The sequence below is a fragment of the Budorcas taxicolor genome, chromosome 3 (genome assembly GCF_023091745.1).
Source record: "Budorcas taxicolor isolate Tak-1 chromosome 3, Takin1.1, whole genome shotgun sequence".
NCBI lineage: Eukaryota > Metazoa > Chordata > Mammalia > Artiodactyla > Bovidae > Budorcas > Budorcas taxicolor.
The window spans coordinates 113,650,418-113,671,950 of NC_068912.1; the positions used below are offsets into that span (position 1 = coordinate 113,650,418).

At 49.7% G+C, this 21,533-nt stretch overlaps 2 protein-coding genes across 7 annotated transcripts in view; one reads left to right on the forward strand and one right to left on the reverse strand.

Annotated features, from left to right (window-relative positions):
* Positions 1-4,622, forward strand: part of LOC128045736 (diacylglycerol kinase delta-like) — a 77,863-nt gene extending 73,241 nt beyond the window's left edge. For both annotated transcript variants that reach the window (XM_052638193.1, XM_052638194.1), the window contains 3 exons: positions 1,404-1,524; positions 2,529-2,659; positions 3,232-4,622. In XM_052638193.1, the coding sequence (XP_052494153.1) occupies positions 1,404-1,524; positions 2,529-2,659; positions 3,232-3,339 (360 nt within the window). In that variant the 3' untranslated portion in view covers positions 3,340-4,622. The remainder of the gene's footprint in view (positions 1-1,403; positions 1,525-2,528; positions 2,660-3,231) is intronic.
* A 2,251-nt stretch (positions 4,623-6,873) lies between these two features.
* The window catches only part of LOC128045818 (ubiquitin carboxyl-terminal hydrolase 40-like), an 83,162-nt gene continuing 68,502 nt past the window's right edge, over positions 6,874-21,533 (reverse strand). For 2 of the 5 annotated variants that reach the window (XM_052638288.1, XM_052638287.1), the window contains 8 exons: positions 21,276-21,402; positions 20,500-20,594; positions 19,092-19,207; positions 15,325-15,390; positions 12,682-12,892; positions 12,437-12,532; positions 8,920-9,014; positions 6,874-8,703 (listed from right to left, as the gene is read on the reverse strand). In XM_052638288.1, the coding sequence (XP_052494248.1) occupies positions 8,592-8,703; positions 8,920-9,014; positions 12,437-12,532; positions 12,682-12,892; positions 15,325-15,390; positions 19,092-19,207; positions 20,500-20,594; positions 21,276-21,402 (918 nt within the window). In that variant the 3' untranslated portion in view covers positions 6,874-8,591. Of the gene's footprint in view, positions 8,704-8,919; positions 9,015-12,436; positions 12,533-12,681; positions 12,893-15,324; positions 15,391-19,079; positions 19,208-20,364; positions 20,405-20,499; positions 20,595-21,275; positions 21,403-21,533 lie in introns of those variants that run through there. The other 3 variants (XR_008199160.1, XR_008199161.1, XM_052638289.1) reach the window with 3 other exon arrangements.

Genomic DNA, 21,533 nt, shown 5'->3' on the forward strand with positions numbered 1-21,533 from the left:
GGGGCTAGAGGTCTTCCGTGGGGCAGCCGTGTTAGAATGGATGCGTGATCATTTTGCCAAGTGTAAGAAATGTGTAGAAATAAGTTTCTTGAATAGCTCACAATTGTTGACTAGAAAGTGTCATTGTACGAGGTCTCTTTCCTAGTAGAAACCTTATAAAATATAAAGTTTGTGTGAAGTAGCATGAGATGCCTTTGGTAAGAAGCCTACGAAGATGACCACGCAGGGGTGTGGTGAAGCTGCAGGGTCGTGGCAGGCCGGGTGCGAAGGTGCTTGTGTCCAGCTCTAGCCAGCGTGGGTGCGATTCCAGGGAAAAGCCCAGTGGTGATTTTTCAGTGTGACCAAACGTCCCTGTCAGGTCTGCAAGTGCGTCCTAGAGTTGCACAGTCTGACCACACCGGGCACTGCGGGGACGTAGGTAGACGCTGTGGGTACTCAGGTAGGCGCTGCGGGGATGCAAGTAGAGACTAGGGACTCAGGCAGACACTGCAGGGACGCAGGCAGACACTGTGGGAACGCAGGCAGACACCGGGGACGCAGTAGACGCTGGGGAAGCAGGCGGACAACGCGGGGACGCAGTAGACACCGCAGGGACGCAGGCGACACCGCGGGGACGCAGGCAGCACCGCGGGGACGCAGTAGACACCACGGGGACGCAGGCAGCACCGCGGGGACGCAGTAGACACCGCGGGGACGCAGGTAGACAGGACCTTGAGGCAGAATCCAGGCCGGCAGGGCCAGGGAGAAATTGGCACACCTGAAAAATAAGGAAATTTCTTTTGTGACTACATTTATACAAATGACCGACACAGGTACGTGTCTGTGAGTGCACAGGAATTTTTACTGGCGGAGACCTGGGCTGTAGCTTCTGGGAGAACCAACAGAGGCGGTCCACAGACCCAGGGGGAAGGGGCTGTGATGGCCCCGCTGTGCCCTGGGCTGCGCTGTGGGGAGGCGGCCACCCAGCCGGCACCCTGTCCCCTGTCCCTCTGACTCCCCTCCCTCCTGGATTCTGCCTCGGGGAGCAGGTGGCGAGGAAAGAGTGCAGGAAAAGCTTCGTTTAGAAGGATACTCCTGACCCTGACTAGCTTGCCGGCGCAGCGCTGCTAGATCAGCGGATAACTTACTAGTCTTGATGTAATAGTCTTGATATTTAAGTGATATATACAAAGCTGTTCAATCACATGATGAATAAACGTTATAAAATGAAAAAAAGCCAGAATATGAAAACGGATGCTTATCTCTGCGAAACCGCTTTTAAAAGGCATTAGAAATGAGGATCGGTCCAAGACTGAAACTCAAGAAGAACGAGGACAGGCCTTTTTGCGGCCACGCGCCTGTCTGCGGCGGGGCGAGGCCTGGGCACACGGGTCTGACTCGCTCCATTTCCCCCTCCCCCACAGAACGTGATGCTGGATCTTTCCAAGCGCAGCCGCAGCGGTAAATTCCGCCTGGCGACCAAGTTCAAGAAGGAGAAGAACAACAACAAGAACAGAGCAGCGCGCCGCAGCCTGGGCGCCCCGGGTACCTGCCCCGCCCCTCCCCTGGGCGCCCCGGGGCCCTGGTGTGCACTGCCGCACCCCAGCGTGGCCACCCGTGCCACTCCCTGCCCTGGCCCTGTTGCTGTGCGGATGTTGGGGCACAGGCTCCAAGCCGCCCGCCTGTGCTCGATGGGGGTGTGAGGTGGGGAAGAGAACGCAGAGGTGACAAGACACTCAGAGACACGCCGGACCCTGTGCCTGCTTCCTTGAGGGGCTGCCTGGCCCCCATTAATCAGTCCATTGATCATGGCCCTGCCCTGGGAGCCTGGGCCCTCCTGGTCATGGGCTAGGAAATCAACGGAAAGTGACCCTAAGTGATGCTTCTCTCCTTGGGCCACTGAATCGGGGCTTAGAATCTCCATACGAAGTGTTGGCCCTGAGCACGGCCCAGGCTCCCAGGTGCTGGGCAGCCCCAAGCCCGGATTCAAAGCGGGGGCATTTGCTGCCAGTAAGGGTAGCTCCCTTTGATTTTTCTTCGCGTGTTGGTCCAGAAATTGGGTTCTTTGAATCATGGTGGCTCTGACTCCACGTAATCTCTGCGAGTCTCCGTTCTTGCTGCAGGCCGGAAGTGCACAGACCCCTCTTGAAGGGCAAGGGGATCTGGCCTCAGCTGCGGGCAGGCCCACCTGTCCCTCCTGGGGCGAGGCTGCCGGCCCCGGCAGGAACAGATACCAGCTGGCCTCGCTCATGCCCCTCTGATGGTGGCGGCCCACCTCCTTTCTGCAATGGCCTGGGATGGCGCCTGGGGCTGGGTGGTGGGTGCCTGCTGCTGGGGCTACTTGGGGTGCTTGTGGCCGGGGAATGTTGGGGTGCCTGCTCCTGGGGGTGCTTGCTCCTGGGGGTGCTTGTGGCCAGGGAATGTTGGGGTGCCTGCTGCCGGGGCTGCTGGAGGTGCTTGTGGCCGGGGAATGTTGGGGTGCTGGCCACTGCCTGCCTGGCGCTGGGCTCCGGGCACTCACTGTGCCCGCGCTTTCCCGTCTCTGACAGTGCACCTCTGGGGCACAGAGGAGGTGGCTGCCTGGTTGGAGCACCTCAGTCTCTGTGAGTATAAGGACATCTTCACGCGGCACGACATCCGGGGCTCCGAGCTCCTGCACCTGGAGCGGAGGGACCTCAAGGTACTTCCACACGCCTCCTGGGCAAGCACACCTGTGCTCCCTGCGGCCCTGGGGTCCCCCCAAGACCTGGCCGCGCCCCAGCGCCAGCAGTCTCCTCACTGTTCTTCTCAGGCAGCGGGGCAACGACGTGTGTGTGTGTGTGTGTGTGTGTGGGGGGGGTGACAGGTGGCGGTCGGTCCGTAGGCTGTGGTGTCGCAGCCAGAGCCAGGGCAGACGCCGCAGGGAGCCGCACTCTCAGCCTCGCTGCGTGGTGAATCACGTCGGGGTGAAGGGGGAGCTGGTGTCTGGGGTTCCCTCCCGGCTCGGGGAGGGCAGCTCGGGCCCCTCTGGGTGCACCCCAGGAGGCTGCGAGGGCACCTGGACGGGGCCGCGCGGCTGGCCTGCCTCCAGGCACCTCCAGGGTGCCCAGCACTTGCTTGGGGTGCCCTGGACTCAGTCCAGGGAACCAGGCGGGGCGCGCGCCCGCGGGTGGTGGTTTGGGGGCACCAGTCATCGCGGTCGCACCCCCTCGTGCCGACTCCCTCGGTGGGGCCGCGGGGCGCCCGGGCCTGAGCGCCGCCCTCTCCCCGCAGGACCTCGGCGTGACCAAGGTGGGCCACATGAAGCGGATCCTGTGCGGCATCAAGGAGCTGAGCCGCGGCGCCCCCGCTGCCGCCGCCGCCGCCGCCGCCGAGGCCTAGCCTCCGCCTTCTCGGCCTGCGTCCCCCGCGCCCCCCGCGACTGAGCCGGCTCGGCGGCCCCTCATGGTGCTACTCCCGCCGCTCGGCCCGGCCCGGCGCCCCGGGGCCGGACCCACAACACAGCTACCTGCCGCCCGCGCCGCCCCTCCCGGGCCTGCTCCCCGCCCGCGCGGATCCCGCCGGGCGCCCCGCGTCTCTGAGCCCCCGGCCTTCCCGGCCCGGGCAGTCACCACCTGGGCTGGGGAGCCCCGGTTCCGGGGCCGCGGGGTCCCCGCCGTCCCCAGGACGCCTGGCCTGTCGTCCCCCGCGCACCGAGGCGGGCCCGGGTTTCTGTGTGGAGGGGGCTTCCTGGGCTACCGGGTGGGGGTGGCGGGGCTCTGCCTTGAGTGACCCGGGGTGGCGGCGCTGCCGAGCTGGGAGCGCTTCCCGGGCGGCATCCCGCCCTCACCGCCTCGGCTGCTTTCTCGCTTTGCCCGCCCGCGGGGCACCGTCTCCGGGCCGGCCCGCCCAGCGCGCGCCCTGCCGGCGGCTCCTCCGCGCGTGGGCTCCCCCTGGCGGCCGGCCCCGGGCGCTGAGCTCGGCCCGCGCTCTGGCCCTCGGAGGTGAGCTGGCGCGGCGCTGTCTCCTTCCCGCCCCAGGGGTCCCGCGCCGCGGAACCGCTGTGCTGGGAGCGGCGAGGCGGCGAGAACCCGGGCGCCAGAAGGCACCGGGTTTCCGAGGGGGAGCCCGGGGTGGGCGCCTGGGGGTCTGAGGTTCTCAGGACTCAACCGCACGGGCGGGGACCCCACCCCAGCCCTCCGCGCCCACTCATGGGAAAGCCATCAGTTTAGGTGAAGCGTGGTGTTTAAAAAGTAATGTCCGTGATTAGAGCAACACTGTTTACCTAAAACCGTTTTCTGAGTGTAGTGAGTGAGAGTGAGCGGAGTAAACATGAGCGTTGCATGAAGCCTGTCTGCAGGGCAGCGTCCCTGCTGCCGCTGCCTCGTGTCTCTCGCTGCACGTGGGGCTGGCTGCCCTTCTGTCCCGTCCCCACCCCTCCTATGCGGCTGTCCCTGGGGTCTCCTGGTCCTGTCAGTGTAGAGGGAGGTAGGAAGGATCCCTGGCGACTTGGAGAAAAGGTTTTGTGCCCTCCGGTGGGGCTTCCCCTCGTATTTATGATCCTAACTTATACAGTGCCCACCGTGGAAGCAAATGCCTCCTGTATTGCTATGTACATATCCACATCTGGGGTTGTAAATACAGTTGTTCTGTGTATAAATAAAACAAGCCTGTTTTTGATCTTCCATCGTCAGATTTCTTATCATTCTTTCGTGATTTGATGTAAAATATCAGTTACCAAAAAATCTTTCCAAACTGGATTCAGAATTATGTTTTTCAGCCACTCTAAACATAGGTTGAATTGGTGGTGGCTGAAAAGCAAAGTGGAATGAATAGCATTGTATTATTCAGGGTGTGGGTTCTAGGATCTGTTGAATTAATTCAGCAAGGTGGCGGGGCTGGGAAGCACTGAGGCTCTCATGCTTAATCACATGTAGCTTCAGCCCAGCCTCCTGAGGTCATCTTAGCTAATGTTCTAGCCTATGTCTTTTATATAAAACTGCAAACTGGAGGTCTCCTACTCATCTCTATTACAAGGGAGCTGCTCTTCAAGCTCGAAGTCACTTTGTGACCCCTGTTTCCTGGGTGAGGGATGGGGACTGGCTTCGTGGAGTTGGAAACTGGGCTGGCAGGGTACCATAGGCTGTGTGGGTTCTGAGTGCGTAGTTGCCTCCCCAGAAGCTTTCTTCTCTCTCATTTTATGCTTAGTAGAACTTGTTTTGTCTTGCACGCTCCTCCCACATGGCCGGCGCCGGATCAGGCCTCATGGTTACAAAATAGCTGCCACTATTCCAGATATCACATCCAAACGACCGTGTCCAGGCTAAAGTGTGGGTGAACAGGTGGGTTGGCTTTTGCCTCTTTTTAAGGTAAAAGGAAACTTTTTGGAAAATCTGGCACCCACTGACCTCCCCTGAGGTCTCATTGTCTAGAATTGGACCACACACTCATGACAAGAGCAGTGGGTGTGAAAGGAACGGAGCCGTGTCAGTGGTGACCGATCACGATGCTGGCTGACACATTTGTTACTTTATGCTGGGTGCTGGCAGACACGTTATACATATTAACTCACCTATTCCTCTTCTCAGTCCTACGAAGTGGCTATCCACATTTTACAGATTAGGACACAGGATCAGAGAGGCCACAGCTTGCCCCCGCAGCATGTGGCTGGGACAGGAGAGCACACCTCGAGGGCTGAGCTTGCTTGCGTCCCCAGCCTGACCCCAATCCCAGCCCACACGACAGATGGGGAGACAGGGCCTAAGTCACACACAGGCATCCGGGCCCAGGAGCCTGTGGTCCTTCTCACACGGATGGCAGGAGCCAGGTCTTTGTGGGTTTTTTGGGGGATCTTAGTTCCCTGACCAGGGACTGAACCCATGCAAAGCGGCCCCAGTACCACCACCGTGAGGCCCACCACTGGGGCTGTTCGGGACCTCTGAGGAGAGCCGCCTGGGGGGCCGGTCACCATGGGGGCATGAGTGCTTAGGGAGTCCTGGTTTTCTGGAAGCGCCACTGGATTGTGGTGCCCGGCCCCTTGGCACACTTGCTCCAGGCCGCTTTGTCACCTGGCCGCTGACTGCGGAACTGCAAGGCGCCCCCTCCACTGTGCCCACCCCAGCGCAAGGCTGCGGGCAGGAGCCCCTGGGCCTCTGGGCGGAGAGGCTGCTTCCGAGGGTGGGGCCCCTGAGAGCCCCCCACGCAGGACTAGAGCTGGTGGCAGGGCAGGCGGGTACCTGCTTTGAGACTGGGCATTGGGCCCAGGGCTTTCATGGGCACCTGAAAGGAGGCCTTGGGCCGACGGTGTAACTTGGCAGGTGCTGGTGGCCCCGCATCCCCAGGGGTACGCTGTGGCCGCTCGGGTCCGTGCAAGGCAGCCTGAGCTGGGCTGGGCACGTCCCTGGGTGTTGCCGTCACCCTCCCCCTCTGCAGACAGCACCCCCCACTGGGCCCGTTGTGTCTGTTACCGATGGGGCAGGACTGAGAACGGGCGCAGCAGCCATGTCTCCATCCGGCCAGGCTGCAAGGCCCCGTCCGTCTTCCTTCACCGCTGTCTGTCTGTCCCTGGGGGAACCGACCTCTCTAAGCTGTGATTCCGGATTATTCAGGACTTCTGATGCCCTGTCCCTCCTTCTGCCAGGAGAGTGACACAGCTGCATAGATATGTTTTCTCTAACATAACCACCGTGGGCAGCTGCATTTCTCTGGAAGGAAAAAGAGAACCAGACCACTTCTGGTTTCTTCAAGTACGATTATTCCCATGAGTCTGAGTTTAAAACCAAAACACAGTTCTGTTCTTTTTTTCTGTTATTTCTAAAGCAGTACTGAACTGGTCTTTTTTAATATAAACCCCAGCGACTTAGCATCTGAAGTTCACTTGGGAAGAAGGCCAGAACATGAAGCAGTCAGCACAGAGACAGGAGGTTACAAATATAAGTTTATTTTTTTCTTTAACAAAATCTTAGCGCTTTCTCCCTGTAGCCCCGCTCCCTGCCTGAACTGCAAGGGCAGAAGGAGCGGAGCAGAGACCAGGCGGACACCTGAGGCAGCTCGACCTTTTCTTGTGGTGAGTGACCTCCTTCGAGGCCTCTGGATTCCCGGCTGTTATGTTACTCTCGGGTTACAGTGGAACGAAGGAGCACAGGGAACCCTGGACGGGGCACTCGGCCAGCCTCGCACAGTCCCACGCCGACACTGTGGCATCGTCCCTGCCCACCAGGTGCCCTGGAGAGTTGCCTGGGTCTCCTGAGACAGAGTTGGTGCTGGAGAGCCAGAAGCACTCGCCAAAGTCCAACTTCTTAAAACACAGCTGCTTCCATACCGACCAGCATCAGCACGTAATTCATGAGGCACACACGGATGAGAGGAGGGTTTCTGACGGCAGTGCTGACGCTGTCGGGGCAGGGGGAGGGCAGAGGAAGGAAAGGCGGCCTTTCACTCCTCTGTCCCGTCAGCGTCTGGAAGAGCAGCTGGGGCGCAGCGACAGTCCCTTGATTACTCAGGCCAGGGGCGCAGGCGGGGACCCCAGTCCACGCGTGCCATTTTCTTCTTATAACAGTTCAGAGCTATGTCAGTATCAGCGTTAAGAAGGCTGATGCGTGTTGTTAGTCGCTCAGTTGTGTCCGACTCTGTGACCCCATGGACTGTAGCCCACCAGGCTTTGTCCGTGGGATCCTCCAGGCAAGACTACTGGAGTGGGTTGCCATTTCCTCCTCCAAAAAGGCTGATGAAAGTGTGTAAAATCAAGATGATAACTGTACTTAGCAGCACAGTTGCAATAAAGCATCACTGAGATCTGAGGAAGTATTATCTTCTCAGGAGTTCCTGCTTTGGGCTGAGTTAGCTTGAGACAGTTAATCACCCGTGTCCTAAATCCATCAACAGGAACACAGATGGTCTATTTGTCATAAATACCTATTAAACCTTTTAAACTGACAGCTAAGCCATGCCGAATTAAGAAGAGTCTGGGCTCACATTTTCCTTCTCTCCTGTTTTTTATCACAGCTGCCCAGGGCTGGCCCCCAGCCCGCCAGGCCTGTCTGCCGTGACCCCGCCTCCCGGTCGGGATCCTGGACGGGGAGACACGTGGCCCCGCAGGCAGCAGGCCCGCAGCCGTGAGGACCCCCGACCTCACACGGCACAGCGGGCGGGGCGGCCAGTGCCCCGGCAGCACATACCTGACTCAGAGGGTGCCCCGCTAGGAAAGAGAGGGAACATTTTAGAATCAGACCTAACAGCCCCAAGGGGAAGGGTGCCGTCTGGGAGCCAGTTTCTGTGATGTGAGCTGTTAAAACCTGGGGGGCTGGGTACAGAGCGTCACCTCGACAGTGGGAGGAGTGGTGGGGCGAGTGAGCTTGAACATGCCGCCGCATCCTCACCTGCAGTTAGTGCGGAAGGAGCCGCCTTTCACGTAAAGACGTGCGGGGCGTCGAGTGCAGGGTGAGGGGGCTGGCCGGCCTGTGCCGGCCCCCGGGGGGCGCTCCACAGAGCTGGGAGAAGCGCGGTCACCTGGCCTGAGACGAAAGCCCCCTCTGCTGGTGACAAAGCAGGGCTCTGGAGTCCGTGTCCGCACAGGACAGAGAGCAGCGGGCCTGCTCCCGGGCACCTGGAGTGGGAGCGCTGAGGTCCCATGCCGTCCGGCGCCGCGCGCAGCGCTATCTGAAGCTCCCTACGTGGATGGAGAGAGAAGCTTCTGGTCCACGGGCCCGGGGGGCCGTATCTGCACCAGAGAAGACATCGCTGCTCTGCGCACGGAGGGCCTCCCGGCTGCGGGGAGAGAGACACCGGCACGGGTTCACATCCCAGACACCGGGGCCCCAGCAGGTCGAGGAGGGGCTCCCGATTTCACTTCCAAGGGTCAAGTGAGAACAGGAGACAGATATTCCCACAACGCCCTGCAGACCAGGGCTCCACGCTGCAGTCAGGAGCGTGAGCCCGGAGGTCGCAGCCAGAACCTGTCCATGGCCGAGAACCCTCACTCACCTTTTCCTTTTCCCCAGGGCGAGCTCTTTCTGTTTTTCTCTTCCGATGTCGTCTTGGACGGTACTGAAATCATCATCGTCTTCAACCAGGAGATTCTGCATGGCAAAGTAATTACTGAGCAGTGTTTTCAGACATCTTTCTAGCCTACATTTAAGAGATGCATGTAAAAAATAACCTACGGGATATCCAAACTGACATAAACTAGATTAGTAACGTGAAACAATCTAGTGCTTGATGAGAACAAACTGAGCTAGGAGCAAGATGAGCTTGAGACGGAGGTGCGGGAGACCTGTCCGAGCAGCCCGAGGTGCAGCAGGCCGCCCAGTGTGGCCTCGCGGCCGCGTCCTGTCACTGGGCCTCCTGGAGTCTCCCTGGAGCCACCCCGGGGCCCCCTCCACCCTGCCAGGACCCGCAGGCGGTCAGAGACGGGGACTCACCGTCAGGCTTGCTGCCCCCACAGGCCGCTCTGTCTGGGTCTACTGACCACCTGGGCACACGTGAGCAGGAGGAGAGCCTGTGCCACGAGGCAATGCTGAGGCCTCCCAGGCCCTGGGTTAGGGACACCGGGATTCCCGGCTACATGCCCCACGGGGATCTGGGGGGGTGAGCGCTGCTTGGGGGCGGTGGCCCTTCCCACGCCTGACATGCCAGCTGAGGGGCTGCAGCGGGGCTGGCTCCCTGCTTCTCCACCTCAGGTGGGAAAAGCCTCCCCCACGACAGCCAAGTGCTCCGCTGAGTTCAGTGCGACTGTTTCCATCTTCGTCTTTACAACACAGGAACATGGCCCCCAGCAAGCCCCGGCGTTCTACCTGGTTCTCTGTTAGTGACTGTCCTGTGACTTTTCCACACTTACCACTTGCATGTGTGTTCAGTGACACCTGGGCTCTGCTTTATCTGCTTTAAATGCTGTGTTCTCTGCCGCCACATCAATACTCTTCCCCCATTTCACGTATCCCCTTTCTGAGGGTCTTTTAAGTTCTTCCCAGTGTTAGTCTTCAATCCAAATCAAAGAGCCCTTAAATGCTCATTTCTGTACACCTCCCCCAACACATGGGTGTTTCAGCACCCCACTCCTGTATTCTTGCCTGGAAAACCCCATGGACAGAGGAGCTTGGTGGGCTACAGTCCATGGGGTTGCAAAGCATTGGACATGACTGAGCGCGCATGGACGTGCTTGTGCACACACTTACGCGCACACGGGTGTTTCTATCTAGAGTGGAAGCACCTGGTTGCATCATGTGGGCACCTTTGCTGACTGCTGCCAACTGCCATTTACTTGGCACTGGTGTTTCCTGGTGCCACCCAGAGTCCCAAGAGTCTGGCCTGGCAGCTCAGGCTTTATCTCACAGGTCCTTGGTTACTGGGAAGCTATCTTTTCACCTGCTTTCTGAGAACTGCCAGGCACTGCTCACTAGGGGAGAGATGGGCAAAGCTTATTTTTTTGTAACTGATTTGCAGAAGTACTTTACATATTTGGGATACACTAGTCCTTATTGCTTATATCCTGATATATTATCTTTTCCTATTTGTGGCTTGTCTTCTCACTTTGTATCGTTTCCTTTGATGAAAAGAAGCTTTTAATTTAAACGTACAGTTGTCCCTCGGAGTTCACAGTGGACTGGTTTCAGGACATGCCACAGACACCAAAATCCTGGGATGCTTGGGACTCAGCTGGCACTCTGTATCCACAGTTCCACACCTGTGGGTTCAACCAACTGCAGTTTGTAGTACTCGATGTATTTATTGGAAAAAAAAATTTGTATATAAGTGGACCCAGGCAGTTCAAACCTATATGCTGTTCAAGGGTCAACTGCAGTCAATTTATTGACCCTCTTCTTTATGGATTATGTTTTATATTTCTTACTTTAAGAAATCCTTAACCTAAGTCATAAAAATTTTCTTATCTTCTAAAGGTTGAAATGCTTTTCACATTTAAGTCTTCATGTTGATTGTTGTACAGGTGTGAGCAGAGGTGGACAGAGATTTTATGGGGTCCACAGCTTATACAAATTGATCCTCTTTATGAAAATGCCATCAAAATTATGACTATAATTACTGAATAATCCATTTTTAATGCTGCCTCAAATACCTGTTAAGTTTCATTATATGAGTGATTCTGTTTCACTGCTCTATTTCAGTCTTGCCCTGCCCCAAAGCTAGTCACCACAGCTCTGTAATCAGTCTTAATTCTTGGTACAGCAACATCCTGATCTTGTTCTTTAAAAGTTTCTTAGCTCTTTAATTTACATGGTTTTTCACTGTGATGATACTGAACTCACAGCTGTGGGACTACTGGTATCTTTACCATTGTGAGGCCTCTGTTCCCAGAACATGGTATGTGATATGATTCTGTATCTAACTGAAGCTTTAACGTCTCTCAGTATTTCTGTAATACTCTCCAGAAAGGTCTTAGAAATCTTTTTGTTGGATGTATTCCCAGGTACTTTGTAATTTTACGTATGTTGATCTTATAACCTTCTGAACTCTTAATAGAGCTAATAGCTTATTTGTATAGTCTTTCAAATGTGGAAAAACTGTATTTAAGAGCAGTGTTATATATATTTCCTTTGAGAATTTCTTTTACCTGTCTTTCAATTTCTGTTTATTTGCTTTTCTTTGTTGGGTGGAAGGTCATATTACATTGGTTACATTTTTTAGTACTGTACAATGAAGAACAGAGGTGGTGATTAAGGGAATACTTATTCCTTAATATAAACGTAAGGGAATACTTATTCCCTAACATAAAAACTTATCTAAGTCAAAAACCAAATTATTAATCAATTTAAATTATTAATTCTTAAATTAAGGATTTAAATAATTAACCCTTAATACAAAAAATATAATGACAAAAAGTAGGTCTGTCCAAGGAATGCAAGGAAGGCTCAGTGTTGAGAGTATGTTTATGTAATAATACGCCATTACCAGATTAAAGGAGAAAAACCATATGGCTAATTAAACATGCAGAGAAAAAAATATAATATCAAAAATCCAGTGCTCATTCATTATTTTAAAAAAAAGAACTTAAGAGTAAACTAGGAATGAAAGAAATGTCTTAACCTAATATAAGTACCTGCATAAAACCTAAAGCAGCACACTTAGTGATAAAACTTCAAAAGCGTTTTCATTCAAGTCAGACCCAAATTAAGGTTTTGGTACTGTGGTTCCACTGGCCTCATCAAACGAGTTGTCTCGTTTTCCCTGCTTCCCCCTCACTGCGTGAAACAATTTATCTAAAATGGGATTGTCGATGCTTTGAAGACTTGAGTGTGCTTCTCTGTGCTCTTCTCCTGCAGAGGTTTCCTCTGCTCTTACAACTACACCACCTTCTCTCTCTTCCCAGCTCCAGGCCCTCCATTTCTTCTCCCTGCTTAAGTTCTCTGCCAGCTTCACCGCGGCTTGCTCTGACATCAGCACTAGGGAGTTTTGCCGTGGCGGAGAGAAGTTAGTAACACTTGTCTATACAATCATTTGATTCTGGTGTTTTCTCAGAGTGGTAAATTTACTGTGAAAATCTTACCTTAACACCAATAGTATCTCCATCTTTCAAGTAATAAGGTGCACCCTGCAAATTATCTTGCTTTTTCTTCTTTTTCCTTTTGGTAGTTTGCTGGTTCTACAGCAAAATTAAACATCTTGAATTAAAACAAAAACTCAATCTCAAATTCTTAGTAAAAATACCCTATCAGTCTGTGAAAAATGGTAGTTAATCTATTCGCTATGCCAGGAAGGCCCAATTTTCTTGAGAAAGCCCCACGACTTTACCCAACTAGACACTGGAAGCCATGCAAACTTTTCAGGAAAGTATTTGGCAATTTCAATTTTCTCCACGGGAAGTGAGTAGACGTCGGCCACTCGCTGCCTCAGGGAGCTGGCCGTCCAGCCGCGGGCCGTGTCCCACAGCACGTCCACGGGCGGGCTGTAGGCTCTCTCACCAGGAAGGCGCATCTGTGTCCGCAGCAGCATGTCCCAGGGGCTGTGCCAGAAAACAGTCGCATGTCAGATTTACCACCAGAGGAGAGGGGTGCTGTGAAGGGCAAAGCTCCTCTGACTCTGCTGCTTTGCTTAAGGGGTTCTCCCTGAACGAACCCTGATCGCTTGTGGGGAACTTTGACTTTGATTTCCTTCACTTCTGACCCAGAATGGAGGTGAGCGCCCATTCTGAGTGCATGGCACAGTTCCAGGGGAGGCAGCAGGTAGGGCTGAAGGCGGAGTTGGAGAAGTTCCTCCAGGGAGCACACAGGAAAGGGGATTGGTGACAACAGAAAGGGCCAGCAGGGTGAGAGGGAAGGGGCTCAACATGACCAGGTTCCCCGCCATGGCGACTCCCTAGGAAGTGCTGATGTCAGAGCAAGCCGTGATGAAGCTGGAGAAGAAACTGAGGGCCTGGAGCTGGGGAAGGAGAGAAGGTGGTGTAGTTGTAACAGCAAAGGAAACCTCTGCAGGAGAAGAGCACAGATAAGAGGTCCTTGGAGGAAGAGAAAGAAAAGAAACATTCAGACAGGTCAGATGGAAATTCAGATGTATGGAGTGTGTTTAAAAATAGAAGGATGTGAAATAAAAACTACAGATAAGAACTGGAAGATAGAGAGGAGAAATGAAAGCTTTAAGGATGGTGAGACAAGAACAGTTTTAATGCTGTATTTCTATTATACTGGTGTTTTATTGAAAGAAAGGGAAACGCAGTTGTAGATACGGACAACAGGGAGAGTGGAGGCCTGGCGGAAGGAGACGGGACTGAGTGCGGGGGACTGTGGTCAGGAGGGGGTTTGTCAGAGGGTGTAGGTGTTTCGGGGTCACTGAGTAGAGCCGAGGTCCCAGAGCTTACAGAGGTTGGTCAGCGCAGATGCAGGGGTTGCCAAGGAGGAGACAGGGGCTGCTGAGGACCCCAAGGAGACAGGGTCCCCACGGAGGGAGGGCAAGAGTGCTCTGGAGGTCAGTACAGGACAGAAGTGCCAATGAGGAAGGGGGTGTAAGTAAGTACACAACGTGGTCTTCAAAAAAACACTGCTCACAACAAATAACGACAGAGGATCAAATTACACAATATTCTGTATTATAGAAAGAGCTCACACAAATTAGACTTTTTACTAAGACATCATTAAAAACAGGCAATATATATGAAACAATTCACATACAAAATATAAATGGCCTACAAACCTTTGAACAAATGCCCCAGTCTTACTAGTGATCAAACCACTGAGGCAAATGAAACAAAATAACCATTTTTCATTTATCAATTTAGCAAACATTTAAACAATGACAACACTCAATGATGGCTTGACAGTGAGGTGAAGTAAATCCTTAGAAACCCTGCTTGTGGGAATATAAATTGATGTACCTTAATGATTTATTTTAATGGAAATGAATTTAATGATTTATTTTAAGAGGTTTAAAATGTCCATACTATTTGATCCAGAAATTCCTCTCCAGGGAACTACTAGAGTAATATAATTTGCACTAAGAATGTCTTTTTATAAAACAGTGGGATTAAGTGAAGGCCAGATATGGTTGAAAGAACACACTTGTTATATAGGCGGGCAATGAGAATCATCATGTCGGGCAGAACTTATATTTGGTGTTACTGACAAAAATGTCTTACACAAGAAAGTCCTATAATGAAAAAAAGAATAGTTATGTTTGCTCACGGACAACTCTGGGGTGCTTCTTTATTCAATACACAAACTGACTGTGACAAAGGCGCCGTCCTAGATAGTGGGGATGCAGCCTGACCAGGAAACAGAGCGCTTGCTCTCCCAAAGCGAACGTTCTAGTAGGAGACAGATGACGACGGATGATTCAGCAAGTGTGCATCAGGGGGCATCAGGATGGAAAACTTGGGACGAGGAGCAGCATGTCGGGTGCTCCTATCAGTCTGACCAGACTGTCTTCAGGCACTGATAAGAGCTGAGGGTGAGCGTCTTGCTTACATTTAAGGTCATTATGCGTTCAGTATGCACTGGGACTGACTGAGAAATTAATCTGTTTTTATGGAGAAATGAATTCTAAGATCTAGATACCAGATATACAAACACATTTCTAGAACATAATCTGTTTTAAGTTGCCAGACTCATTAGAAGCAGTGAAAAAAAACGCTTGAAATTTTAACAACTTAATAGTAAAGAAACTATCCATTGGGGTCAGTTGTTGTTGTTTAGTTGCTAAGTCATGTCCGGCTCTCTTGGGACCCCGTGGACTGTAGCCCACCAGGCTCCTGTGTCCATGGGATTCTTCAGGCCAGAATACTGGAGTGGGTTGCCATTTCCTTCTCCAGGCGATCTTCCCAACAGAGGGATCGAACCCATGTCTCCTGCATTGGCAGGAGGATTCTTTACCACTGAGCCCCCAGGGAAGCCTTGTTGTGAGCAGACATGTATGTAATTTTGTATGTGTAGCAGGATGTCTTACCCCAAGTTTTCTTCTTTCTGAAGGGGCTCTAAGCAGATCTCAGTTCTCTTTCCCAATTTATATTCCCTGATAACAAATGAAACAAAACAATACTGAATGACATATTAATTTTTTAAAGGTTTTTTAAAAAAACAATTTCAAGTATTCTTAAGTGAAACAGTATACCATATAAGAACACTGAAAATTTAAGAGACTACCATGAAAAATTATACAGCAACAAATTGTACAACTGAGAAGAAATGGTAAATTCCTAGAAATATACAACCTACCAAGACTGAATCATGAAGAAACAGAAAATCTGAACAGACCAATTAGTAATGAGATTGAATCAGCAATTAAAAATCTCCTAACAAAAAAGAGTTGAGGACCAGATGGTTTTACTGATGATAAAAGATTTAATACCAATCCTTCCCAAACTCTCTCTCAAAAAAAAAACAAACCAGGAGGGAACACTTCCAAACTCATTCTCTGAGGCCAGAATTACCTTGATATTCAAATCAGACAATAACATTATGAGAAAAGAATATTAAAGGCCAATGTCCCTGATGAACATAGCTGCAAAAATTGCAAAGAAATACTAGCAAAACAAATTCAGCAATACATTAAAAGGATCATACACTATGATCATGTGGGGTTTATGCAAGGGATGCAAAGATGGCTCAACATTTGCAAATCAATTGATGTAATGAAACCACATTAACAGAATGAAGGACACGATCATCTCAACAGATGCAGAGAAAGCATTTGACAAAATTCAACATTCTTTCACATTAAAGATTCACAACAAACTGGGTATTCAACAACATAAAGGCCTTATTTGACAAGCCCTTAGCTAGTATCACACTCAACAGTGAAAAGCTGAAAGCTCTTCCTCTAAGATCAGGAACAGCACGAGGATGCGCTCATACCACTCATATCCAACACAGTAGCAGAAGTGCTAGTCAGAGCAATTAGCAAAGAAAAGGAATCCAGGTTGGAAAAGAAGAAGTAAAATTGTCTCCGTTTGTGGATGACATGATGATATTTACAGAAACCTCTAAAGACTCCACCAAAAAAAACAAAACAAAACTTCTTAAATAAATGGGGACTTCCCTGGTGGCCTAGTGGATAAGAATCTGCCTGCCAATGCAGGGGACACAGGTTTGATCCCTGGCCCGGGAAGATTCTACACACCTCGGAGCAACTAAGTGAGGGCCACAACTACTGAGTCCGTGCTCCAGAACCTGTAGTCCACAGGAGACGCGACCCCATGGAGGAGCCCTCCCAGCACAAGGAAGAGGAGGAGCACCACTAGCCACAAGGACAGAAAGCCTGCGCAAAAAGCAACGAAGACCCAGCACAGCCAAAAAGAAATAAATAACTAAACAGATTAAAAAACACTAATAAATGAATTCAGCAAGGTTGCAGGACACAAAATCAATGTATAAAAATCAGCTGCATTTTATATAATGACAATAAATTATCAGAAAGAGAAATTAAGAAAACAATCCCAACAGCATCAAAAAAAATAAAATACTTAGGAATAAATTTAACCAAAGAGGTGAAAGACCTGTATACTGAAAACTACCAAGACGCTGATGTAACAAACTGAAGACACAAATAAATGGAGTGATTCCATAGTCATGGACTGGCAGAATACTGTTCAAACGTCCACACTACCCGCCACCCCTCTCCCACCAAATCTATAAGTTCAATGTAATCCCTGTCAGAATTTCAACAGCATTTTGCAATTAAAAATAGAAACAGTTCTAAAATTTTTATAAACCTACAAAAGACCTCAAATAGCCAAAGCAATCTTTTCCTAAGAAAGAAGAACAAAGCTGAAGGCATCATGCCCCCTGATTTCAAACTATACTATAAACCCATCGTTATCAAAACAGTGTAGCACTGGCATGAACAACACACACGTATCAGTGGAGCACAAAAGAGAGCCCAGAGATGGACACTTGCGTATCAGGCCAATTAGTTTATAACATGGAAGCTAAGAACCCACAATAGGGAAGAGTCTCTTCAATAAATGGTGCTGGCGGGGTGGAACTGGACAGTCTCATGCAAAAGAATGAAAGATCCTTATCTTACACCATGTGCAAAAATCAACTTAAAACTGATTAAAAGATTTGAACATAAGACCTGAAATTGTAAAATTCCCAAAAGAAAACCGTGGGGGTGAAGCTGTGGCGTCATTTCTTTTTGGATTTGACACTGAAAGCAAAGGCAATAAAAGCAAAAATGAACAAGTGGGACTACATCAAACTAGAAAGCTTTGCATAGCAAAGGAAGCCATCAGCAAAATTAAAGAGCAGTCTATAAAGTAGGAGAAAGTATTTGCAAAGCTAAGGGGTTAGTGTTAAAATTACATTGAGAACTCATACAACTCAATAGCAAAAAGCAAACAATCTGACTAAAAAATGGCAGAGGATGTGAACAGAAATTTTTTAAAGAAGACATACTAATAGCCAACAGGTACATAAAAAGGTAACATCACTAATCATCAGGGAAACGCAAACCAAATCCACAATGAGATACCATCTCACACCTGTCAGAACACTTACCGTTGAAAAGACAAGAGAGAACAAGTATCAGTGAGGGTGTGGAGGAAAGGGAACCCTTGTTCAAGGCCAGTGGGAATGTAAATTGGTTCAGCCAGTATGGAAAAATAGTATGGAGGTGCCTCAAAAAATTAAAAAAAGAACTATCACATGATCCAGCAATCCCATTGCTGGGCACCTCCCCAAAGGAAACGGAAACAGGGTTTTGAAGAGACGATCTGCACTCCCAGGCTCATTGCAGCACTACGGAGTAGGCAGGAGATGGAAAAACCTAGTGTCTTTACTGAAAGAATGGATCAAGGTGTGGTTTACGGGTATGCGCACACGCACACACACACAGACACACAGACACACAGACACACACACAGAGGAATATCATGCAGCCCTAAGAAAGGACATCCGGTGGCTTGAGATAACACAGACAGACACTGAGGGCATTATGCTAAGGGAGATAGGGCCACTGCTGCGTGACATCACTTACATGTGGAATCCAAAAAGCTGAACTAATAGAAACAGGGACTCGAATAGTGGTTTCTAGGGGCTGGGAAGGGAAAAGGGAAGATGCTGGTCAAAGGGTACAGACTTTCAGTTATAAACTATAATCGGCATGCTGTACCTGACATCCCCAGGACGTACTTATAACACTGTATTACATACGTACTTATCTTATAATACTATATTATATACTTGAAAGTTGCTGATAGAGAGTAGATCTTAAATGTTCTCACAAAAAAAAAAAGGCAATTATATGATGTGATGCAGGTGTGAGCTAACAGTATGGTGGTAAAATCATTTTGCAATATATGTCTGTCAAATCAATACACTTATACAGTGTTAGTGAGTTAAAATTGCTCAGTCATGTTCAACTCTTTGCAACTCCATAAACTGTTGCCCGCCAGGTTCCTCTGCCCATGGAATTCTTCCGGCAAGAATACTGGAGTGGGTTGCCATTCCCTTCTCCAGCGGATGTTCCTAACCCAGGTCTCCTGCATTTTAGGCAGATTCTTATATATCAATTATATCTCAATAAAGCTGGGGGAAAAAACACTCAATATTTTGCTCACAGTCTCTGGACCAAAGTAAAAACAGGCAAAACTACATTTTTACTTAATATGAAAAACTGAAGTTGTCTCAGAGTTTGTGGTAACAAGCGTTGTCCACTTGACAATGTGAATGACCTGGAATGGGCTGTTAGGGAGTGCTCACCAAGAAACCTACTTGAGCTGCTGCTGGTGGACTCGTAAAAGCCGGCCTGGGCGCTTACTTTCCACTGTCCAGGCTCTGAGGAAGGCTGGGGATGGGATGGAAAACTCCAAGGAGGGCAAGGTCATGGCCTAGAAAAGACACACACAACTGAAAACGCACTCTTAAAAACAGACTGCTTTAGGGAAAAAATGAAGCGCTACACAATGACATCTGAGGGAGACAGGTTCTCAAGTGATGACAGTATCTACCAGAAACCCACAGGAATCTCTCTTACATGAAATTAATCCTGAGTCACTTTTGTATTCCTCTATGCTGAAATCACCTTGAGAGCTAAGTGACTTTTCTATTTCTGAGCCAAAAACTCCTTTTTAATGATTATGTTTTAGAAAATGAAACTAATTTCTATGTGACTGTAACTCAAAAGCAGAGGCCACTCTAATAAAAGCAAGGACTTGTTTTCAGTTTCCATCTGTGCTACTATCATTCAACAGTGTTTCCTCTGCCAAGGAAATGACTTTCTATTTTGAAATACTGCAGAATCTCTGGATCCAACTGCTAGGCCCAAACCACTGTACTAATTCTGTAGGGTGGATATCTATTCATATACTTAGGTTGTATTACATGACACGGTCAATATTCATCCATTTTTTATTATCTAGAAACAGTAATTTTGTATCTTTTAATCCAATATAAGAAAAAAAGTTGCTTCCTTCTTGTTCTTAAGAGAATAAGATCATTTGCTTTTTTTGAGAAAGGTATTTCAGACAGTGAGGATACACAGGATAAATCAATCAGTGATTGATATTTAACTTACATGCCCCTACACTTTTTCCTTTATGAGGAAGAAGGATGTTCATTTTAGTCCACTGAGAGTTAAGATGCTTCTTAAGCATTTTGTGTTGTATTCAACCGAGCCTTTCCATTTGGACAGAGCACTCTGTCTGTGAATGTTAATGTCCAAGAAAACAATGCAATATCTAGTTTAACATTCTAACATAAAGATTCTGACCTCCTGGGCAACTGACAACACAGCTTTTGCTAACCACATTTAACACATGAATCACAATGGTGCAAAAACAATGTAAATAAAGTGAATGCTTTACAAATGTTCCAACAAATGTTTCCCTAAAAAAATCAAAATGAACATAAGCTGCAAGTCACTGAGAAGACAGTCAAATGGAAGCACAGCATGCCTGTCGGAGTGGGAAGAGAGGGAGCCACAGGGTGACTGAGCGAGCCCGGGAGCCCCCGAGCAGCGTGCGTGTGTGGCCTGTGCGGTACTCACCACTGAACATGGCATAGAACACATGCCATATCAGAACCGACTGTAATTGAGGGGAAAGGAAATAGAAGAATATATTAATATCTCACTGGAAGCAGCCAGATCACCACTAGGGTTCGCTGTAGGAGGAAGGCTGACCTGAGACTTCAGCTCCCCTAAGGTGGCATCTTCTGAGATTTCAAGGTCTCCCAAGTACCAGAGGGAAACTTCTGTGTGTGCGTCACTGGGAGCACCTGCAAAGGACAGAGTGAGACTTCTGACAGGAGCTTTAGATGAACTTAGCTCATATTTCTGAAATACAGGCTGTGCTGGGATACTGCACACAGGCTTAGTACAATTCTATCCAAGCAACTTGGTATCTGCAGGCTTCAAGTCAGCTTCTCAGGACTTCATGGGGAGGAAGCGGGGTCTGGCAGACGGGCCGCCAGGGGGCGCAGTGTGGGCATAAGCCCGCATCTTCTGCCAGGATGTCTGAGGCATTTCATTCACACTGTGCTGTCACTGAAAGCAACGGAAGCTTCAATGTCCCGTCTGTTACAGTGAAGGGGCTGCTATTCCTATTGCCATAGGGAGCTTGAGAGATAATATATAAAAATTCCTTGAAAAAACTGGATACGTTGCCATAATAATAAAGATAATAAAAATAACAGATGGCAAATGAAAGGTAAAGCCAAAAAAAAAAAAAACCCCAAAATAAAAAAGCAAAACAGGATGGTATTTTATAGAGGTTACATACAAATCACTGTATAAAAATAGGATGGTATTATTATTATGCTATGAATTACAGAACACATAGATTTTGTTGTAATTTAAGTATATTTTAAAAACATACATTTCTGTTGCTTCTCAACAGAAGCAGTCATTTTACTTTTCTTTATGACACACTGGCTGCTGTAACTCTGTTGTGTTCTCACCTGGAGTGGAACTGGCTTTCCAGACGCTGCCTTGAGAAAGGGTACAATTCGTCTGGTCCTGGTGATCCTTCCAGTGATACAGCGGCCCCCGAGGCTGGTACCACCAGATGGGCACTGTCAGGAAACCCTGAGGAATGGAGATTTCGAACTGCTGATGCACAGAGATTAAGTCAACTTCCACTTCCACAGAGAAACATCTTGATATAGAAAGTGTTCCTGAATTTAGTATTTTTCCGTAAGATGTATGTATTAACCATC